The 21,740-nt window shown below is 39.0% G+C and overlaps 1 protein-coding gene across 4 annotated transcripts in view; it reads left to right on the top strand.

The window, feature by feature from the left end:
- The window catches only part of DMD (dystrophin), a 1,834,617-nt gene that overhangs the window by 1,248,057 nt on the left and 564,820 nt on the right, over window positions 1–21,740 (top strand). For all 4 annotated transcript variants that reach the window (XM_030304767.1, XM_030304766.1, XM_030304769.1 and 1 more), the window contains one exon: window positions 2,933–3,050. In XM_030304767.1, coding sequence (XP_030160627.1) covers window positions 2,933–3,050 — 118 coding nt within the window. The remainder of the gene's footprint in view (window positions 1–2,932; window positions 3,051–21,740) is intronic.

Genomic DNA, 21,740 nt, shown 5'->3' with positions numbered 1-21,740 from the left:
AAAATAATTATTCTTTTCACTGAGTGTGTGTGTGCTGTTCATTAGCAAGAAAGCCTTTCAGTCACTGTTTTTATAATATCTTAATGGAAAAAATATTTAAATATGCCATATTCAAATCCTTTCCTTTATTTCTGGAAAGAGAATCAAAGGAGAAAATTCCCATTGTGCTCTACTAAGAAACCACTATTTAATGAGTATATTAGTGTCTGATAAATCCCATAGCAATATATATTATTATTGTGCAATTTCTTTTTAGAAATGAACCTTTGTATGTATTGACCAAAGAGTGGGATAAAGAGTTACGATTTTGTTTTGAAATTCTTTAGAAATGAATAGTTTTATTACAGCTGTGAATCTCTGTAGGTTTTTAAGGAGGCTGCTTCAAAGGATGTCATTAATAATCTTCTCAGGTGCTTACAAAGCATGTGTCTGTCAGCAGAATTAGAGAATCACCCAACTAGAGAACAGGTTTCACAATACCCTGAGACCTATTTTGTTCATTAGAGAGGAAAATGGCTTGTGTTAAGTCTGAATTGACATGCGTGCTAATTTCAGCAGTAAAAGCTGTTCATTGTGGTCAGGTTTAATTTAGATTAAAGTTGATCAGGTTACTTCTACAACGTACTTCTTAAACGAACTTTGTGATCCTAAAAGAAGGAGAAAAGTAAAGCCAACCTGGGGAAATACATGCAAAAGAGAGAAGCAAAGAATAGCTTGGCTGTTTGAGGGTGAATTAATATTAAAACAAATGAAAATGACGTTAAAGATACTCTTGGTTGTGTAAAAATGTCCAATTATCAAAAAACACAAATTTGCATTTAAATTGCACAAAGCCGGGGCGCCTGGGTGGCTCAGTCGGTTGGGCGTCCGACTTGAGCTCAGGTCACGATCTCGCGGTCCGTGAGTTCGAGCCCCGCGTCAGGCTCTGGGCTGATGGCTCGGAGCCTGGAGCCTGCTTCCGATTCTGTGTCTCCCTCTCTCTCTGCCCCTCCCCCGTTCATGCTCTGTCTCTCTCTGTCTCAAAAATAAATGAAACATTAAAAAAAAAAATTTAAATTGCACAAAGCCTACCTAATCCGTTCGTGCCCTGTGTTATCTCCATAGATAAAAATTTGTGTACTTTGCTACCTGTATTATATAGAGTTCTTGGTTAAATTTGAGGGAAATATTTGACTTTATCTGAGGTTTCTGGGTAAGTCTGTTTTTAAAGCATCTATTTGAATGTGTTAAATATTTAAGAGTCAGGAATTCCGAAGTACCTTTTAAGCGTGCTGTGTCACAGATGACCAGAGTTTAACATTCTAACCCTGGAAAACATCTTATTTCATAAAATCTATCCACTACTATATGGTTCCTACTTTAAAATTTGTTCAGTGCTCTCCAACTGACTTATGCCACTTACTTCAATAGCTGTCTTTGGCAATTTGTTCCATATTTCAAACACCCTTTTGTGTAAAGAAACCATAAAAGTTAGAAACCTGAAAATTGGATTTTTCTTCTGAGCAATCACAGCTTACAAATGTGGAAAATTGGTTAAAAGTTAGCCCCTCCAATTTTTCAACACAGAGAGGGGAAAATGCGCAAAATAGATGTGTAATGTTTGGATAAGTCCTTGCCATTATTTTAATACTACCGAAAGCAATTGCGCTGAAATCACGAGGCCTGTGTCCCTACCAGTTCACAAAAGAAACACCGCACAAACGATCGAAACTCGGCCTTTCTGAACCCAAAAATCCTTAGAAAATCGGCAGTAGTCAAAGGGCATGGCAGATAACTAAGTTTCCTAAACATTACTATCTCCACCACGTTTCATCTATTCACTTTCATTGGCCTCCTGCGTGGTTATTAGGAGAATAAAAACGCGAGATTGTGTGTAAAACATCTGTCACGTACGGGTTATCAACTAATAACAAATATTCATTATGCCTTCCCAAATTAAAATAAAATGTATTCCATTTTAGAAAGAGAACAAGCGAGAAGTCTTATTTTTCCCAAGCTTCTATGTAAATATCGCTGGGACATGGGCTCTTTAGTGCAGGGAGGGTGAGTTGACAGAGACAGTAGAGGGACACTGGTGGGAGGGGGGAATTTCTTAATGATTAACGTGGCTACCTATAAATACACACATCCACACACACACACACACACACACACACACACACACACACCCCTATTTCTTGGCTTTATTCTGCTGGTACTTTTACCTAAAGCAGTATTAAAGTAATTGCTAATACAGAATATAAATACTACCTTCTAGTCTGACGCTTTCCAAACTTGCCTCGTCGTAAGAATTAAGTAGAGAATTTGTTAAAAAGGCATTTTCCAAGCCCTCCTCCCTACTCATTTGTTCATGGTGGGGGAGAACATGGGTGGTGAGGCGCAGGAATCAGGTGATTCTCATCGAAGGCAACGTTGGGGAAGGACTGACTTAGCTTATTGCGTCCCCTTCTCGTAGGTGAGGAAGCTCAGGTACAAAGAAGTGAAATCAGTTACGTCTCTCGGATCACTTCTGTGCTTTTTCCGTTTCTAAAATATACACTTTAATTTTGACACTGCACAAAATGAGATTACAAGTATAAATAGCTATCTGTCATAAGTCAAAAAATTACATTTCTTGGTTGTGGCACTAATGCACTGGTTTAAGTGAACCCAGGTACTCTGAAATGACTCCATCTAAGCTCTTAAATAGTGAAGCAAGTCTGTAATCAAGATTTTCATCTGTAATATTTTTGGTGGCTAAGAATGAAACGCATTTCCTGTTAAAGTGTTCTCTATAAAGCCTTATACACTAGAGATTTATATCCAGTAACATATTTTTTTTTATTTCCAGAAGTGCTTTGGTTGGTTGGAAAATTGCACTTTACTTTGTATTACATAAAAGGTATGCGCAATGCTGGTGAACCTCAATATTAAGTTAAGCTTTTTCCTTCAGGCAACACTGCAGGATTTGGAACAGAGGCGCCCCCAGTTGGAAGAACTCATTACCGCCGCCCAGAATTTGAAAAACAAGACCAGCAATCAAGAGGCTAGAACCATCATTACTGATCGAAGTAAGTCTTTTAACAAGCGTGGGCAACTTACGATGTATGAAAAAGTTTCAGTAATGACTTGGAAGCCGATTTGCCTCTGTTGCATTCATCAGAATAGTGCCAAACGGTTGTAAGTTATACCTCTTGTGCTAAGATTTTTCATTTCATAGTGTTATCTTTCAATAACTGAACACAATTCCATGGAATCGAGGAAATAAATTTTTCATGAATCCAGGCTTATGTAGATGCGAAGCATGGAGTGGTGGGCGTGGTGAGCATGGTGTGACAGAACGTTTGCTCCTTGGTTGTCATCTCTCTGGGCTAGCATCCATGGCGATGTCAGTCTCTCCCTTGTATTCTTGGTCGTTGGTCCAAGCAGGCAGTTGCTTCCTGGACCGTCATTCGTTCCCTTCTGCGGTGGCACTCTCATATCTGGACGCCCCCCTGTTACTGTGATCCTCTCATTGTGTAACAGCAGAAATCATTGTACCGTTCCTCCTGCCGTGCCGGGACGGGCGAGAGCCTTGGGAGGTTGTTGAAGGCCCATCTGCCTAGACATTGCCTGGACTCTTCTTTATATTAGAGGGATTCGGAGTGCCTGTGCATGGGGTCTGGAAGAGTAGAGGAAGAAGAAGGGAAAACTACTCTCCTTCTGTTACCCTCAGAGGCTCTCCTCAGGAACGAGGCCCAGTTCACCTCTGCTATCTGATTTTCTTGTATCTCCCTGGATTTCTTTCCTTCACTCTCCCTACCTCCCCTCCAGGGACACACATCCATAGTGATTTTTTTTTATTTCCCGTGTAATGCCCCTTTCCTCCCTTCCCATAACTAGAGGGATTTTTTCTAGTGTAGGAGTAGGGAAATCCTTCATTTCATCACCTTTTCTTTTTCCTTCCAAATCTTTCGTCTTTTACCAGGCATTAGGCTTTTGAAACTCAAAACCAAGAGTCTTCAGAATTTACATTCTGTTGGGTTAGCACTTGCCTAAGTCACCAGTATAAAAGGTTAATATTTGAAAAATATTATTGGTCATACTTGTATGCATTAGTAAACACTTAGTGATAATAGCTATTATTTATTGAGTTCCTCTTAGGTATCAGATAGTAGGTCTTCTATAGTGTGTGTGTGTGTGTGTGTGTGTGTGTGTGTGTATAAAGTCTTTATAAAATCGTGTCAGCGAAATTTCCTAATCCCTCATTTTATAGATGAAGAAACAGTTTCTGAGAAAGGTTAACCAAACTGCTCGAGTTTACAACACGAGCCAAGACCAGAGCTTGGAATTTGCCAGTGTTTCTTTCTGGCTTGAAAGTCTGTGTTTCTCCTGGAATGTTTACCCTGTTCCATCCTGTTTTAGTGTTTTTGTTAATGACCTTAATCACTAGGACTAGGATTAAATAGTTTTTTGGTCTGCAATTATGTATGTTTTGATTCACTTCCTAAAGACATTTCCTCTTTCACCTGTTGTGATCCTTAATTAAAATAGACTTTTTTGATTTTGAAATTTTAACTCTTTATTGTTGCTCAAACAACGTATTTGAATATATGCTAATGTATTAGTTGAGTAGCACTAGCCACTCTAATAGGTAAGATCCCAAAGCTTGGTGGCTTAACATAGAAGTTTACTTTTTTCTGGTGCAGTCGAAAATAAGCAGCTTTCTGTGACGTCATTCAGGGACCCAAACCCCATCCATCTTTTGTGTCCAGAACGTCAGAGTCCTCTGCACTTAATGGGCAGATGAGGAATAAGCATTGTTCGTTGAAATTTACTAGGAGGCAGGACTGGAAGTGGTACACGTGAATTCTGTTCAGAGCCTATTGGCTGGAACTCATCACACGACCACACCTTGTGGCAAAGTAAGCTGCAAAATATTGTTCAGTATTGAGCCCAGGGAGGAGAGAAACTAGTTGGTAAGAAACTCATCATTCTTTTCCGTAGCTAATTTGGACAGGAAGAATACACTTAAGTTGTAGAGTTCTTTGTAAGGTATAGAACGCCATTTGTATAACGAGCAAGGCAAGAACAAAATTGCCTTGTAACGATCAACATAGATAGCTCTTTGACTGATGTAGTAGAATGTTCCTCACTCAGTCTGGAACCGTGAGGCTTTCTCCATCAGGTTGCAACATACTGGTCCAAAAGAATGAATCTTAGTGACTGATTTGCTCAGTATGAGACTGAATTCCCATTACACAGTTAAGCGATCTGTTTCTTGCCTGAGAAATATGGAAATTTGGCAAAAATGTTTATGCAAATCTGAACATACCATATAGAAAGTCGTTTGTCATTTTACTAATGAGAAATAACTTCTATTTTTTCCCTAAGAGGAAAATAACACTAATTTATTTTACACTACCCATTCAACATTGTCTAAACATTTTCCATTATCTCTTGCAATCTTTTTTTGATATCGTATTGACTTTTTTTTTCATGATGTAGATTAAAATTGAGTGACCGGAGGGCAAGTTTTTATCTCTCTGCTAATATCCAGTGATTTGAACTGTTCTGTTTTTCTAAGCTTTTGTCTTTTGGGAATGAATACCTTTATGAATATTTGTAGTACAGTGGAAAGATTCCAATCCACATGGTCCAAAAAAAAAAATTTTTTTTTTCTTAAAAGCCAAGTGTCTTTTGAGACATGTCATGTTGCTTATTAAGAGCCTAAGCCAGAATCTTAGTTCCAAATATGCCTGGAGCCTCTAATGCCGCTACCGAGATAATTCTGACAAGATATGTTTATCTAAACAATGTCGTTTGCAGCCCTGCTCTGCTACAGTTTATCTCTCCATTTGAAATCTATGACATGGGATGGAGATTCAATACTCATAAAGTTTCAGTCGTGTTCAAAATAGAATTTTCCTTAGTATAGATTTGGCTTTCAGGGAAAGAGCAGAAATAAAATACTTGCTCATAAAATTGTATTTTCTTATTGGAAGATTTCAGGATTCCTTTTTTATTGCCCTGAAACTCCTAGAAATACTTAAAAAGGAATCAGCTAAATAAAGAAAAATATTCGGTAAGAGCATAATGCTATATTGAAACATTTTTCCTTCCTTGGTAAATCCCAGTTCATAACTTTGAACAGTTGGGGAAATCTGTATATATTTATTGCATTGTATCAAGAGAAAAGTCCAATACGAAGCAATTCCTCTCTACCAGTAATATCCATGCTGAAATCTCAAGTAATTGGGTCTGCAAAATGCCAGCATGTTTCACCGTATAAAACGATTTCTATGGTGTCTGTTGTTTTTCAGGTGATTATATCTATGGAAATCATGTTGTAATGATCTAGGTGAGAGAAAAAAATTTCATTCTCAGTGCATTCAAATAAGAAATTCTCCGTGCTATTTCTGATGTTCAAACTACTCATTTTCCCTCCGTTCTTTGGTTGCTGAATGTGTCAGGCATCCCTGATCATTTTCTCCTGCAAAAGGGCTAGGTCAGGGGACCAAAACCAGCTAAGATTGGAATGATCTAAAATTGCTTCCTGGGAGGCTTCTGAATTGTGCAAAACGCTTGTTCATGCCCATTACTACTGCAGATCATAATACCCTAATACCTTACACAGCAGTGAGGAAGGTACAGAAAGAAAGAATTCCTCTCTCCTATTGCCGTGTTTATCCCACAGATAATATTGGTGAACTTGGCTCATCTGACATTTGTATTTTAGAACCTTGCTTCTGTAGCTTCTCCCACCATAACTGCCCACTGTTACCGTTTTAAAGATCTTTAACAAGAGCACATAAAGGTTTTGAGGGCAAGCTGCCTGGGCTGGCCCCTTAGTAGCTTTGTGACCCTGAACAAACAAGTCATCTCAGTAAACTTTCTGATCTCCGTCACCTCCTCTATGAAAGAAGATTACTTGCATCTACCTCCTGGTTGGGAGAATTGGATGAGATAATACAAGAGGAGCACTTAGATCCCAGCCACAGTAAGAAGTCAGTACATATTAGCTCTTGTTATTTTAATTATAATCTAATTGGGTGGTTTGCATGCTTAGTGAGAAAGCATTTAATCAGGTCTCTGGTAGCTGCCTGGTTTTTAGACCACAAAGAAGAAAAGAGAGAGAGAAGCTCAAAACAACTAAAAGGAGAAGGTTGCTTTGGAAAACATGGAATAAGATACATAAGTAGAATTAAACAAATACATGAGTCATACTACAAAGAGCAAGGCAATTCGTGTAAGGTATTTTATTTTCAATATTTACTATGACCTTAGGAGGGTAGATACTATTACGCCCATTTTAGAGATTGGAAAACTGGAGCTCAAAGAGCTTAAGTAATGTGCCTACAGTTCTAGTAAGATATCAAGCGAGGGACTGGGATTCTAACTTATGTATATATGACTCCAAAGCCCAAGGAACATCAGATGAAAAGGGTTAGTCAAAAAATAAAATAAACAAGAGTCTCTGGGAACTGATAATATAAGGAGTAGCCGCGGTTCACTGTAATCTGGATATAATTTTTACTGCTCCCATTTCTCTTGTAGTCTTGTATGCATTTCATTGTGTAATTATAGGACTCTCTGGCACATGTTGGAAATGTAGAGAATAGCAACCCTCCATAATCTACTAGCTGCACAACCTTGGCCAAGTGGAGTCACTTCTTAAGCCATGGTTTCCTCATCTGTCATGTGGGACCAATAAATAATACTTCCGCTGGTACGGTGATTATGAAGATATAATTAGGTGATGTTTCTACCGTGAAGACCTCACATACAGAAGATGCTCTTTGAATGGGGTGTACCATCATGGAGAGATGAATTTGGTGCAGAGGAACCGGAGATGAGAGCATATCAAGAGGGGTGGGGGCTTAATATATGGCTGCTGATCGGCTACACCAGGGAAGGGACTTCCGAAACAGAAGGCCAAATCTTAAGAGAGAATTATCCCTTAAATTTTTTTTTTCAGCTAAGGCTTTTTCAAACCAGGCTGGAATTCTTTGAGAAATTTGGTGACATCGTATAAATTTTGAGAAATGAGTTCATATCGTGTTGCTTAAAGAGCTGGTATACAGGGCTGTAGAAGGGAGAATGTTCTGCTGCATGAGAATAAAAATACTCTCACAGGATTTTTGAACTAACTGACAGTTTTATAGCAGCTTTGTCAACCTATCATTCATTGCTGCAACCAAATGTATGAAATCCTTCATGGTGAAATAAAAAGACTTTGTTGTTCTCCACGTTTTTATGAAATCTCTATGGCTAATGAAATGCCAGCCAATATCTTCCTCTCAGGTATTGTCTATTAGAGAGTTGCTTATTTTAGAAGAAATGGAGTCAACCATATAAATTTCTTCTTTTGACATCTAGCACCTGCTGTCAACCTGTTATAACTACAAGCAGCTCTCAAAATTTACATCCACCAGGATGCCGCTGGCAACCGAAGAGTTCAGTTCAGTTCAGTAAATATTTGAATGCTTACTCTGTGCTAGTTAATGTCAGATGTGATGGTTGGGATAGAGGGAAAAATAAGATTCAGCCTTTGTCTTGAAAGAGCTTACAATCAAATGTGGGTATTTGGACAAGTCTATTGGGGCAAAGCAGTCCAGGATAAGTACTTGAGCAGAGCCGTGTTCCCCAATCTTGAGAGAGAACAAGAGGAGGGAAGATTGGATCTGAATGAAGGGGTTTGGGAATGCTTCTAGGAGGAGGTCACATTTGATCTGGTCGTGAATGGGATTTTGAAAAGCAGAAGGAGGCTGGGAGAGGAAGGGCATTTGAGGCAAGGACGAGAGGGGAATACATAATTAGACTTAAGTTAGCAATGGGGTGACAGATGAACTCGTAGAAGTGGGGGAGTGTTTGTGAGTATGTTGTGGAGGATACAGGAGTAAAAGCAGTCAGAGAGGCAAGGTAGGTGGCGAGAGAGCCCAAGCTAGAGCAGTGGCAGTAGAGTGGAAAGAAAGCACTGAATTGAGACATGCGGTGGAGCAAGTATTGACAAGATTTGGACATTGACTGGAGGTGTGGCATCTAAGAGTTTGCCTCTGAAGATTTTGAGATTCTGTGCTTTGGAAGATGGTAATATAACCGGAGGCAGACTCAGGACAAGGAGTCGAATATGGGTGATAAAATAACGTGCTCAAGAGAACACAAGGAGACGTTTCAGAAGCAAAGTTACTTCTGAGCAGATTTGGAAGTTACCTGAAGTAGGTGGTGAGTTTGCACAGAGACACGGAGCCCGATGAAAAGACTAGGGAACAGTCTGGAGCTTGGCTTACGTTTAAGGAATGGAGGAAGAGGAGTTGGCGTCACACCTCCCAGTGGCTACTTACAACAGAAGCGCATTCAGACAAACACACTGAAGACTGAGTGGATGAGTTTTACTCTGTATTTTGTTTTCTGTATCTTCTGCTGTGTCACCAGTCCGATAACACAGATTTCTTCCTGGTCCTTAGTGATACATTGAATAAGAAAGCTGAGAGTTAAAGTTGGTTGTGTTTATGTATGTCATTTTCTGATTCACCCTTCAGCGTACCAGGAAAAAAAAAAAAATAGATGACCATTTGCCCTCTAGGTTTATGTGAGCCATTTTGCTTTTTATTTTGTATGTCTAAGTTATGTTCCAAATACTTCACAGAAGTAAGATTAGAGAGGTAATAAAAACCAACTTCCTTAGAAATTTTAATAAGAATTGAACCCAACAAACTTTGTACCAAATGAATTTGGAGGCACAAACATAAACGCTACAGGGTCCCACATGATTTTAGCAAAATAGGATGGTTCAAGTTCTTCAACAAAACATTATGTGATGAAGTCCTTCCTGTTGAATGCCTAACTAGATTAAAATATCATATTTTCCTTCTGTCCTTAGAAATATATTGTTTGCTCATCAATCCCTGTGTTTGTTCATCATCTGAAGACTCAGTCTACGATTTCACCTAAGATCTCCCCTATATGATTAATTTCACCATCATTACTGGAGTCTAGAATGATGATTTCTGTCCGCTTGCATTTATCTTCCATCATGTCTCATAATCATAAGTATCTTCTTCTGTCAATTTTCTTGTCTTTGACATTATGGGAGTAAAATGAAAAGTGCTACGTACGTTTTCAACTCTGTTCAACGAAAGCTAACAGCAGACTCCAAAGATGGTGTGCCCAATCCTATTTTATACCTTCTTGAAAGAAGATGCACTATTTTGGCCAGTGTAATAAGAAACCTAAAGGTTGAAGATTTACTTCACTATTGTATCATCCTTCTAGATAATTCCATCATGCTTTCACTTACAGATCTTTTTAGCATATTTAGGAATAACTTATGAGTGGTGATAAAATAGCAAAAAGTTTCCCAATATAGGAAAAATAAGATTACTAAGACCACACGATGTATCTTAGACTTATGAAAGGCTTCAGTGGACCCACATGGTAAATAAAATGAATTTGATTTTATTTAAAGAATAAGTAAAATATCCCTTTGTTTTTTGGTAGACCACTAGGAAAGAATAAAAGTCAAAAAATACCAATTTTTACAAATAGTAAGAACTTCTTAAAAAATAAACTCAAAATATATATTTGGGTGCAGTGGACCTTGATGGTGTACCAAGGATTAAACAAAATATATTTTGCTCAATCCCACTACAAAAATAAAAGTTTTACTACATGTATTATTATGAGTATTATTTTGTTATAATATTAATCTTCTCTTCCAGTGTCATTATTCACTAGAAATGAGTTTATTAGCGTTCTCCAGAGAACCCTGTATATATGTGTATGTACACATACATCTATATTTAGTATATTAATGATATTATAAATTATTTATAATTAACTTATATGTGTATATAGAGAGAGACAGAGACAGAGACAGAGATTTTAAAGAATTCGTCCCTGAGACTGTGGGGACTGCAAGTTTGAGATTTTTAGAGCAGGTCAGGAGGATAGATACTCAAAGAAGACTTAATACTGCAGTCTTGAGTCCAAAGGCAGTCTGGAGCCAGAATTCCTTCCTCTTCTGGGGACCTCAGTCTTTTCTCTTAAGGTCTTCAACTGATTGGATGAGGCTCACCCATATTATGGGGGCTAATCTGCTTTAATTACAGTCTACTGATTCCAATTCTCTAAAAAATACCCCTCAGGGGGCCTGGGTGGCTCTGTCAGTTAAGCATCTGACTTCAGCTCAGGTCAGGATATCACAGTACGTGGGTTCAAACCCTGCATGGGTGCAGAGCCCTCTTCGGATACCTCTGTCCTCCCCGTCTGTCTGCCCCTCCCCTGCTCACGCACTCTCTCTTTCTCTCAAAAATAAACATTTAAAAAAATAAAAAAATAAATAAAATAAAATAATGAAAAATACCCCTCTACAGCAATATCTACACTGGTGCTTAAACAACTGGGTGTCATTGTCTAGCCAGTTTAATACATAAAATTAACCATCACACCGTGCTTCCTAGTGCCATGTGTTTCTTCACATGTAAGTGTCATGATTTCTTTAACTTTCATTTGTATCCAAGTAATAGGGTATCTGGAAATATACATTACATTTACAAATGATCTTAAAGAATTTCAGAGCTCTGTCAGAGTAATTATAACTTAAAAATATACCTATAAAAAGCAAATATGTATGTTTTTCCTTATACACTTTTACTTACGTTGTGTTAAATTAATACTAAACTTATTGAGGAGGGCACCTTTTGGGATGAGCACTGGGTGTTGTATGGAAACCAATTTGACAATAAATTTCATATATTGAAAAAAAATTAATACTAAACATCTGTCCTAAAATAATTCTGTTTTGATGTACCTATTCTTTAATTCTGGAAGAGGATTAGTATCAGAACATATTTGAACAGGATTTAAAATCCAAATTAGCAGTCATAATTGTCTTCAGTTATTAATCTCTCATGTGAACGTGTAATAGGAATAATAAATATATTTTATTTAAAGTGATGTAGCCACAATTATGAACATAAATACCATTTTCTAAGTGCTTATTTTTTCATTATGTTTCCTTTTAAGGTGAAAGGTTTGGATTAGCACGTGTTCTACTCATCCACTTTAAACTAAACATAATGAACATAACTATTAAATAAGTAAACCAGTGAGTGAAAATGGATTTTTTTTTGTATGATTGAATAAAGATAATGATGAATACACGTAATACAAAGAATCTCACATTCAGACAATGTAGGCAGGTAAGACAAATACAAAACAGAAAGAGATGTGCCCACAGGAGAAATTGTAGTTTTTCACAGGCTAACATTTTTATCTTACGGCCTAGTGGGGCGTTGGAATTAAAGACCTGAATTTCTATTATATTTTTGTACCTCTGGGTATAGAGAGGAATATTCCTCCTTTGTGATATCACGCAGGTTAGATGGAGCTAAGCCAAAGGTTGGATATGGCATACACAGCTCCTTAAAGACTCTCTCAGCTCTCCTCACGTGTTGGGAAAGTGTAGGAATTCTTTTAGATCTACTTGGTTTTTTTTCCTGTACCCAGATTTTCTCATTAATAATTTGAATCAACATAACACATTGCTTGCAACTGGTCTTTATTCTGTTGTACCTGCCTTAAGGGAAGCATGTACGAAGTAAGCAGAAAGGATTAATAGATTGTGACCTTTCCGCATCCAAAGGGGAGAGCTGGGCTCCTTCTGCTTTAGTCAAGAAAAGGAGTTTGCAGTTACATATCACTGCAAAACAAATCACCCCAAAACGTAGTTGCCTAGAACAGTAATCATCATGTATTACCTCTCACAGGTTCTGTAGGTCAGGGGATCATGAGCATGTAGTTTGAGTGATTCCATCTTGGAGTTTCTCACGTGGCTGTGTTCAGTAGCCAAATGGAGGTGCAATCATATGGACGCTTGATGGGGGCCGGAGGACCTACTCTCAAGGTGGCTCACTCTTATGGTTTGTGAGGTGCTGCTGTCTAGTTGGTTGCTCTCTACCCAAGCTCCTCCGTGGGGCTGCTTGAGTGCCCCTGTGACTTTGTGGCTGGCTTCCCCCAGGAGTCAACCATGAGTACAAGGTACAAGCAGCAGTGCCTTTTTTGACCTCGCCTTAGTATTTGTCCTGTTACTTCTTCTGTAAATTATTTGCCACACCGTTCAGCCCCGATGCAATGAGGTGGGAGGAGGAAGGACTCCAGAAGGTCATGAATACCAAGAGGTGAAGGAGAATGGGGCCACTCTGGAGATGACTACTACCGGACTTAACAAGCCTTCAAAGGAAAGTTTTCAGACTTTTGACCCTCTGTTGTTTTAACTTTCTCCGTCAGACAACCCAGCAGATGTCAGTGCTGCTACTCCCCTGAAAAGTGACAGACCACTTGTGTGGGCCCTTGATTATGCATGTGCATGTTGAAAGGAAAAAGAACCCCCCCTCGAGACTTTTTCTGTGGCGACCGGACGTGTGGATAATTCTCTCAGCCTGGCTCCACACGAAGAGTATGGGTTTTGAAAAGAAAAGAAAGCTTTTGAGTTTGGGAGGCCTAACAGAAAGACTGAGGCAGCTGGTTGGTTATGGGATAATAGTGACAATGATGATGACAATGGTGATTATTACTTTTATGTCAGGAAGACAAACACGTTAGCGTGTCTTTCCCTCATCTCATCCTTAGCATAATGCAACGCTAAAAGCAGTGCATCTAAAATGAGAAGAGGTGGTTTAAATCCTGATTTTGCCCTTTAATGACAGTGGGACCCTTAGCAAATTATTGAATCTCTCTCACCCTTTATTTCTTCATCGATAACGTTAGGCTGCTGATGCCTTCCATTCCAGATTGCTGTTAGGATTCAAAAGAATGACGTATGGAATGGCCCTTTTCAAATGGCAAATCACTGCGTAGATATCAATATCTTAAACATCTTGTGCTTTTGTAATGAAATGCCATAGCCTTGGTGGCTTAAACAACAGATGTTTGTTTATTTCTCCAAGTTCTGGAGGCCAGGAAGTCTAAGACCAAGGTGCCAGCAGATCTGGTGAGAGCCTTCTTCCTGCCTTACAGAGGGCTGCCTTCCAACTGTGTCCACATGCTGCAGAGAGAAAAGATCTGCTCTCTCCCTCTCACGAGAACCCTAATGCCATCAGGAGACCTCACCCTCATGATCTCATCTAAAGTTAATTACTTCCGAAAGGCCCCATCTCCAAATACCATCACAATGGAGGGTAGGGCTTCAACTTGTGAATTTGGGATGGGGGACACATTATCAGCTCTCCTCCTTATTAAGAGCTCTACTGGGTGTTCTAGGTTGTTGACATTTGTTGACCACCAGGGTAAGAGTTTCTCATGTGTAGAAAATGGATACATGGAGACTGGGAAATGTTCTTATGTCTACACCCAGAATTTTTGTGCTTGTTCAAGAAATTCATCGCCACTGAGTGTTCTCTTAAATCCCGGTCTAGGAATTTAGAAAACCTAGGCTCTCCCTCAAGATTTCCTGAATGAATGGATCAATGAATGAATGAGTGAAGTGCTTTATGGTATTTTCTTCAGTGTTAAGATAAAACAAAAATATTTATGCAGAATGTTCTATTTTTAGTGTTTCCAGCTACTGCATAGTCTGGTTTATTGCCATCTGTACGTCTAACCCTGGGTCACAGGAGTAAAGCCATTGAGAGCCTCCTATAAAGTCCATAAGGCAGTGATAGAAACAATAAACTTGACCGTTGGCATCTGCTTTTTCTTTTATACAAGAGTGATAGAACCGCTGCCTTGGGCCACGGCTAGCTTTCAGGAAAACACAATTGGTGGACAGAAGGAAAGGTGTAGCGTCCTATAGCAGCCTGATTTAATTTGTTATCAGAAAAATGTATGCTACACAGCACAATGTTTAAAATAGAAAATTGGGTCCCAAATGCACAGAGTAAGAATGAGTGAAAAACACCTTTCTCTATAATTAAACAGAACACTGTGCCATGAATCGATAAAATCCAGTCAACCTGAAAATGTGAACATCAAGTGTAATTGTGCAGAAAGATAAGGCCATATGAACAACATAGGAATGTATAGGCTCCTGTGGTCCTTTTCCTTTTTTATTTTGGAGAAGGATGGGGAGAGAGCATGAGCAGGGGAGAGGTAGAGAGAGAGGGAGAGAGGGAATCCAAGTAGATTCCACACTCAGCATGGAGCCCAACACAGGACTCAATCCCACAACTGTGGCATCATGACCTGAGCCCAAATCAAGACTCGGACACCCAACCGACTGAGCCACCCAGGCGCCCCTCGTATTGGCCTTTTGAAACAGTGGCACTGGGGCGCCTGGGTGTCTCGGTCGGTTAAGTGTCCGACTTCAGCTCGGGTCACGATCTCGCGGTCCGTGAGTTCGAGCCCCGCGTCGGGCTCTGGGCTGATGGCTCAGAGCCTGGAGCCTGTTTCCGATTCTGTGTCTCCCTCTCTCTCTGCCCCTCCCCCGTTCATGCTCTGTCTCTCTCTGCCTCAAAAAGAAAAAGAAAAAAAAAAAAAAGAAACAGTAGCACTTTACTTGTTCCTGAGTAAGGATTTAGTTTTGTCTTAGCCATTGTAGGAACTGCTAAAAGGGGAAGGCTCAGTCCCGTCGGACTCTAAAATGGGAGATTTCTCCTGATGATTATTAGTACTTGTAAACTTCTTGGAGTTTTAGCACATCAGGTTATATGTCTGTGATTGTAGGGTACGATGCCAAACAAAGCATATATGCACCTAGGGGGCATAGTACCATAGGGGGTACATATCATTAAATGGAACAGGATTCATTTTTTTCTTAGCATATGGCAGGGCGCTTCAATGCTCAGGTTCCCCTCTCCGCAGCTAGGTGTTTCGGTAGTGGAAAACGTGTCCCAGAGAACTCCAGAACCTACGAAACATTGCAGACAGTACGGAGGTGTCAAAATTTTTACCGACGGTATGTGGCAAAGTCAGATTTTACTCAGATTCTAAAATATCTCGTCTTATAAATAGTGATATTGTATATCTGTGTTCCGTTTTACATAAATTGGACCAAGAACTCTAAAACATATGTGAGTTGATTTGATATCCACAACATTGCCTAGAGTAGGTATCGTCCTCGTTCGATAAGTGACGGAACCGAGGATCGTGGTTTGTAATACCTTTCTCAAGGTCACACAGATAGCACAGGGAAAAGCCAGGGTTTAACCCAAGTATTCTGATTCTTAAAAAGGGTGTTAGATGGCTCTTCTTTCCCCAAACCTACACTGAAAAGAGACAACACTTGCGAGTTAGTTATTGAAAGTTTATATACACATATATACATGTACACATTTATATGCATATTTATGTCTTACGTACTCATGTGTGTATACATTTACACATAAATGTTATATATACTACTGACATATATCTGTATCAATTATTTATGAACTTAACGATATTTCCGTTAAAATATATCAGGTATCTAATGAATCATGGAACTCAAAATCCTCCTAGGGATTCATTTTTATGCCTTAAGCAAAGTCACTGAAAAAAAAAAAGCCAACACAGCTTGAAAAAAAACAAAAACAAAAAAAAATTCACCTGAAGAGATTAATAAAACGCCCTGCTAAAAAAGCAAACAAAACCCAAACAAAACCCACAGTAAATACACCCAGGTTTTGGAACGGTGAGTGATAGTTCAGTTTTAAGAGATTGGGAGTCTTTTTAGTACACTCTCTTATGAGCAGAAGAGATTTAAAAAGCACCTTGGTCTGATTCCAGTTCACATACCTCATCCTTGCAGAAAATGTACTAGGCCATTTGAAATGTTCTTCTCTTCGTTTTTGGAGGCTCAGCTGATTTGAGCAAAATGGAAATGAAATGTAAATAGAGAGTTCTTAATCTTCAGAAGCTCAAGTCCCCCCCCCCCTCTAATCTTTAAAGTAGAAATTTGGATTAGGATTCTCTTTATCTTTTTTTTTTTTAATGAGACTTTCTTTTTCCTTTTATCATGATGTCTGTTGAAAAGGTTCAGAGAACTCAAATCAGGAAGTCATGTTGTAACTTTAGACAAAATAGGAATGTGAAGTCGTATTATATAAAGAACACAGGGGATGACTAAGTTGCCTGTTGTCCCTAGGGAAAGCAGAATAAATATCAAAGTGCAGGGCGGCCGGCACAATGTGCTACGGCCATTAAAAACATTACACTCATTGGCTGTACACTTCCTTAGGTGGGTGATGAGTTGTACCTATTTTAAGACTTAAAACAACCAGAGTGCCCAGGATGGTTTGCATCAGTTGGTACCCAAATCTGGCATAGGCACTTGTAAGCTGCTTCATTTGAGCCATACTACTAATATTTTTTTTGTTTCGATCACATGGTATCATTTCATTATTTTTGTGTCTTGGTTCTAAGTATACACACCAAGTTGCATGGCCGTTCAAAAAGGGTTGACTTGAAATATATTTTTGACCTAGAGATTATGGGATGGGTCTTTACCATGACTCTAGGAACCAGATTCCTGATTCAAAATTCCGTCCTCTAAAATAACTGGCAGATACAACTGTCTAGTTCAGGTAAAAGTTGTTGACTATGTAGGGGAGGAAAAATAATTTTCCTTCTGCCCTTCTAGGTTCTTCACTGAGACATCCTTGATAATAAAAGACAGACTAATAGGAGAAAAACAAACAGAAGCTTCGTAACATGTATATCTCCTGTATACATGAGAGAGAGCCAAGAAAACTGAGTAACTCCCAGAAATGACCCGAGGGGCCACCTTTAATGGCATCTCCAGCCAAAGACAAAAGATGTTCCAGGGGGCAGTTATGGGAGGTTATCTGGCAAAGGCAGTAATCAAGGGTGTGGTTTTTGCAGATTTAAATCCTTGACTACTCCATTGATAAGAGTTACTAGAGATTTTAGAGTCAAGTACAGACAGGGAGACACCTTAACAAATGGAGATTTCTCTTACAAATGTAAATATCTCTTAGGGTGACTTCTACTTCATTTTCAAGGCTTTTCTCTGTCTGCTCTTTCTTAAAAAAATCACCCGTTTAAAATAATCCTTATGCCAAACAGGCATATTTCGGGGTGATATATTCTGCTCCCCTTCAACTAGAATACCCAGTTGGTTTTTAAAGATAGAATTGGCATCCTTAAGGAATTTTAAAAGGATCTCAAGAAAATGTCATAATGCTGGTTTGAAACTAAAAGTAATAAAAATTTTATTCTATTTTAGTATGCTAAAGTAATTGAACAAGTTATTTCATTTAAAAATTAGATTCTTCAGTATCACAGTGCCCTGTGCTAATAACAAAAGAGCATTAAATTATGTTCATGTATGATTTAGTATAATTTAATCAGAAATAGAATAAATTCATCAAGTTAGTCAGTGGTGACTATTCCAAGTTTCTTTCTCATGTAAGTAGTAAGAAATGTAAGGATCGGCCCCATCCTTTAAAGTGCCTAGATTAACAGTAGTACCTAGAAAACAGTCATTAGGTGCTTACTAAATAAGTTTCCACCTTCAAGTTTGTGGAAGCGAATTAAATATAGATGGACCCTCTTCTAAAAGAAACAGACCGATGAGACTGATGACTTTCTTTTATAAATGTATGTCTGCAAATATTTAATAAGGACCTAATTTACACAAAGAAATCAATCTGGAGTGAAAGATTATTTTACTCGTTTCCCAAAAGCTATAGCTGAATTATATTTTAAACTTGACCTAATCTTTTTACTTAACAATTTGCATTCATATTTAAGTTACATGAAGGGCAAATACAAGTTAAAATATTGACATTTTCATTCACACATTTATTTATCAAATTTTGATGATGTACTTCCAGCGTGTATGGTATCAGGCTGGGAATTTTATGGTATTCCAAGGAAATAATAATATAATCTCCTCCAGTGAAGTGTTTGTTATTAAGTAGAAATAGTAAAATTATTATCATGTTCGATAGAATATAGGTATATATATGCCATAGAAAAATATAAATAATATTTTCATAACATCCGTGCATTTATTCATTGTTCATTACTTCATTTAATTATAATTATTCGGTCACCGTCGGGTGAAAGGGATGTATGGAAGTGAATAAAATATGAATGCTTTTGTCCAAGAGCTGATAGTCCAAGGGGAGACAGATGTGTACAGATAATAACTTTGATACCGAAGCGAAACACAGATGCAAGGTACAAGCAAAGTAAAAGGGAGGTTGAAAGGAGGAAGAGACTCTGCTGTGTGAGGGCAGAGACTGTTTTATTTCATCACAGATTTTTCCAGAACCTAGGCTAGCACTTGGCACAAAGAAGGTTCAGATGACGTGTTCGTGGTCTACTGAAGTCTCAGTGGAATGTATCATGGAAGTGAATCGGAAGCTGGACCTTACAGCTGAGAGAGATACGTTTCAAGTGGAAGAAATACGGGAATCAAAGAAGTAAAGGCCTTCAACACTGAAAGAGGCCTTGGAGACCATCTGGTATGGTCTTGCTTGTACTTTCTGTCTTCAGTACTAGAGCACTTTGGTCTAACAGTGTCCTAAAGCACAGTGTCATTTATAACCAGATAGCAAATGGGAAGTGTCTATGACTGAGGCACTAAGTTCCTACACACAGCAGACACCAAAGTGAGGTATGCAACAGGTATGCACATTTTGAAAGGGAAATGGATAGAAAGAGATTCAGAAAATTGCGACTTGGGAAAAATTTGACGGTTCTTGGGAGAAAATGCTGCTCTGAGTGCCCCCTTCTCCTAAGGTCCCCCACTTTCACAAGGAGAGGAGCCGACCTTCCATTTTAAGAGAGAGGAGTTTCTTTTTTTAAGTTTATTCATTTTGAGAGAGAAAGGGAGAAGGAGCAGAGGAGGGGCAGAGAGAACCCCAAATGGGCTCCGTGCCGACAGCACAGAGCCCGACACGGGGCTCCAACTCATGAACCGTGAGATCTTGACCTGAGCCGAAGTCAGACGCTTAACCGACTGAGGCACCCGGGTGCCCCTGAGAGAAGTTCCTTTAGGAACACTTGCAGGGGAACCTGGAGCAGTGTATCATCGGATTCCAAGTTCCTGAGGTGGGAATGATTCACTCCCACCAAAATAAAAACAATAAAAAAAAAAAAACAACGACATTTATCTGGATTTAGGACAGCAAATGAAAGGATGCCAGTGATTGCCAAGTCTAGAAAAGCTTCGTCAAACCCCTCTAGTGATATTTAACATCAGCCAGACCCAGAAAGCAAAAAGTCACATTCTAATAGCCACAGTACGTCGTCAGGTAAGAACTTCCTGCTCTCCTTCCCTCTCTTCCATCCACTCCTGTTCAACTCTGTTAGGGTGAAAAAGGGCAGCTGGTGAATGAGAGAGGAAGCTCAGCCTACCCGCTCCTCACCGTAGTAAGGGACCTGGGCCAATTGCGGCCTCTGCTAGTTGGGGAGAAGTTGTATATGTGAATTCAGTTTGGAGGGTTAATTAATGTACTAGACTGGAAATTCTAATATTAATGTATTAAAATGACAACAGAACCTTGTATTACCTTACGGTGGCCAGAAAAGACTTGGAAGCTGCCCATATTTTCACCCAGGGACAGAAGAACTACCTCCTTGAGCAGATTTAAAGGGACAAAGGAAGACAGATGAAGCTGTCTTTATACTTAAATGCCATAAATCCTGATTATTCAACATACAAGTTGTACCTTTCACACATTGTTTTAAAGGGGGAAAACAATATAAAGTGATTTGCACCGAGGTACGGCATGAAGGTAACACTTACACTGTTTTGGTTCAATTAAGATAATCAAGTATGCCTGAAATAGCTTAACTGGATAAATATAAAAATCTATATAATACCAAAGTTACCAATTAATCAAAGCCATGAATTTTTGAAAGTATGTAGTAACCTAGGAGCAGTAAGTAATTTCGCTGGAACACTGCCTTCTAAGGATTATCAAAGGGGAGGGCTGGCTGTGGCAGAGCAAACCTGAGTTATAGAATAACAGATTCTAGTTAGCTATGGGCCACTAATCGCAGAGGATAATTACAACATGATGGGTTGCAAGAACCACCCCCCCCCGCCCAAGAAACCATGTCAGAGCTTAATTATGGCGAGTGACTTCTCTAGCCCATCAAAATGTCATGATCCAACCCACAACTGTGCATACATTTTTTGTAACTTTCTTACTTTGAGTGTCTTTATGCTTCTCGAAGATCCATCCATATCCTCCCTTTCTTAAAAATAATTTCTCAGGGGCGTCTGGGTGGTTCAGTCGATCGAGCATCTAACTCTTGATATCGGCTCATGTCACGATCTCACGGTTCGTTGGGATCAAGCCCCGTGCCAGGCTCTGTGCTGACAGTGTGGAGCCTGCTTGGGATTCTCTCTCCCTCTTCCTCTCGCCCACTCACGTTCCTCCTTCTCTCTCTCTCTCTCTCTCTCTCTCTCAAAATAAATACACATGAAAACAAATGTAATAAAATAATAATAATATTTCAGACAATTTGTCTTTGATAACTCTCCTGTAAATTTTAATGATACTTATATACAGACACTTGACATTCCAAAGGAATATTCTTCAACACCATGTAGATCAACACATCTTCAATTCCATTATGGGATATGTGAAGTATGTATTTTGTCCAAAGTGCATACTTCACAGTGTTCACAGTAGATCTTTACAGACGAGGAAAATGGGACCTAGAGAGGTTAAGTCAAGTAGCTAACAAGCGTTCCAATTATGTTTGAACTCGGATGAGGCTGATTACAAAATACGCATTCTTAATTCTTTCTTCTATATGCGTTTTCTATTCGAACTGTGTATTGCTATGTAAGTTTTGCACTGCGGCTCCTTTTCAGGGTCTTT

Source organism: Lynx canadensis, chromosome X (assembly GCF_007474595.2).
Source record: "Lynx canadensis isolate LIC74 chromosome X, mLynCan4.pri.v2, whole genome shotgun sequence".
Classification (NCBI taxonomy): domain Eukaryota; kingdom Metazoa; phylum Chordata; class Mammalia; order Carnivora; family Felidae; genus Lynx; species Lynx canadensis.
Note: the sequence above shows the minus strand (reverse complement) of the source record. Positions and strands in the feature narration are given on the sequence as shown.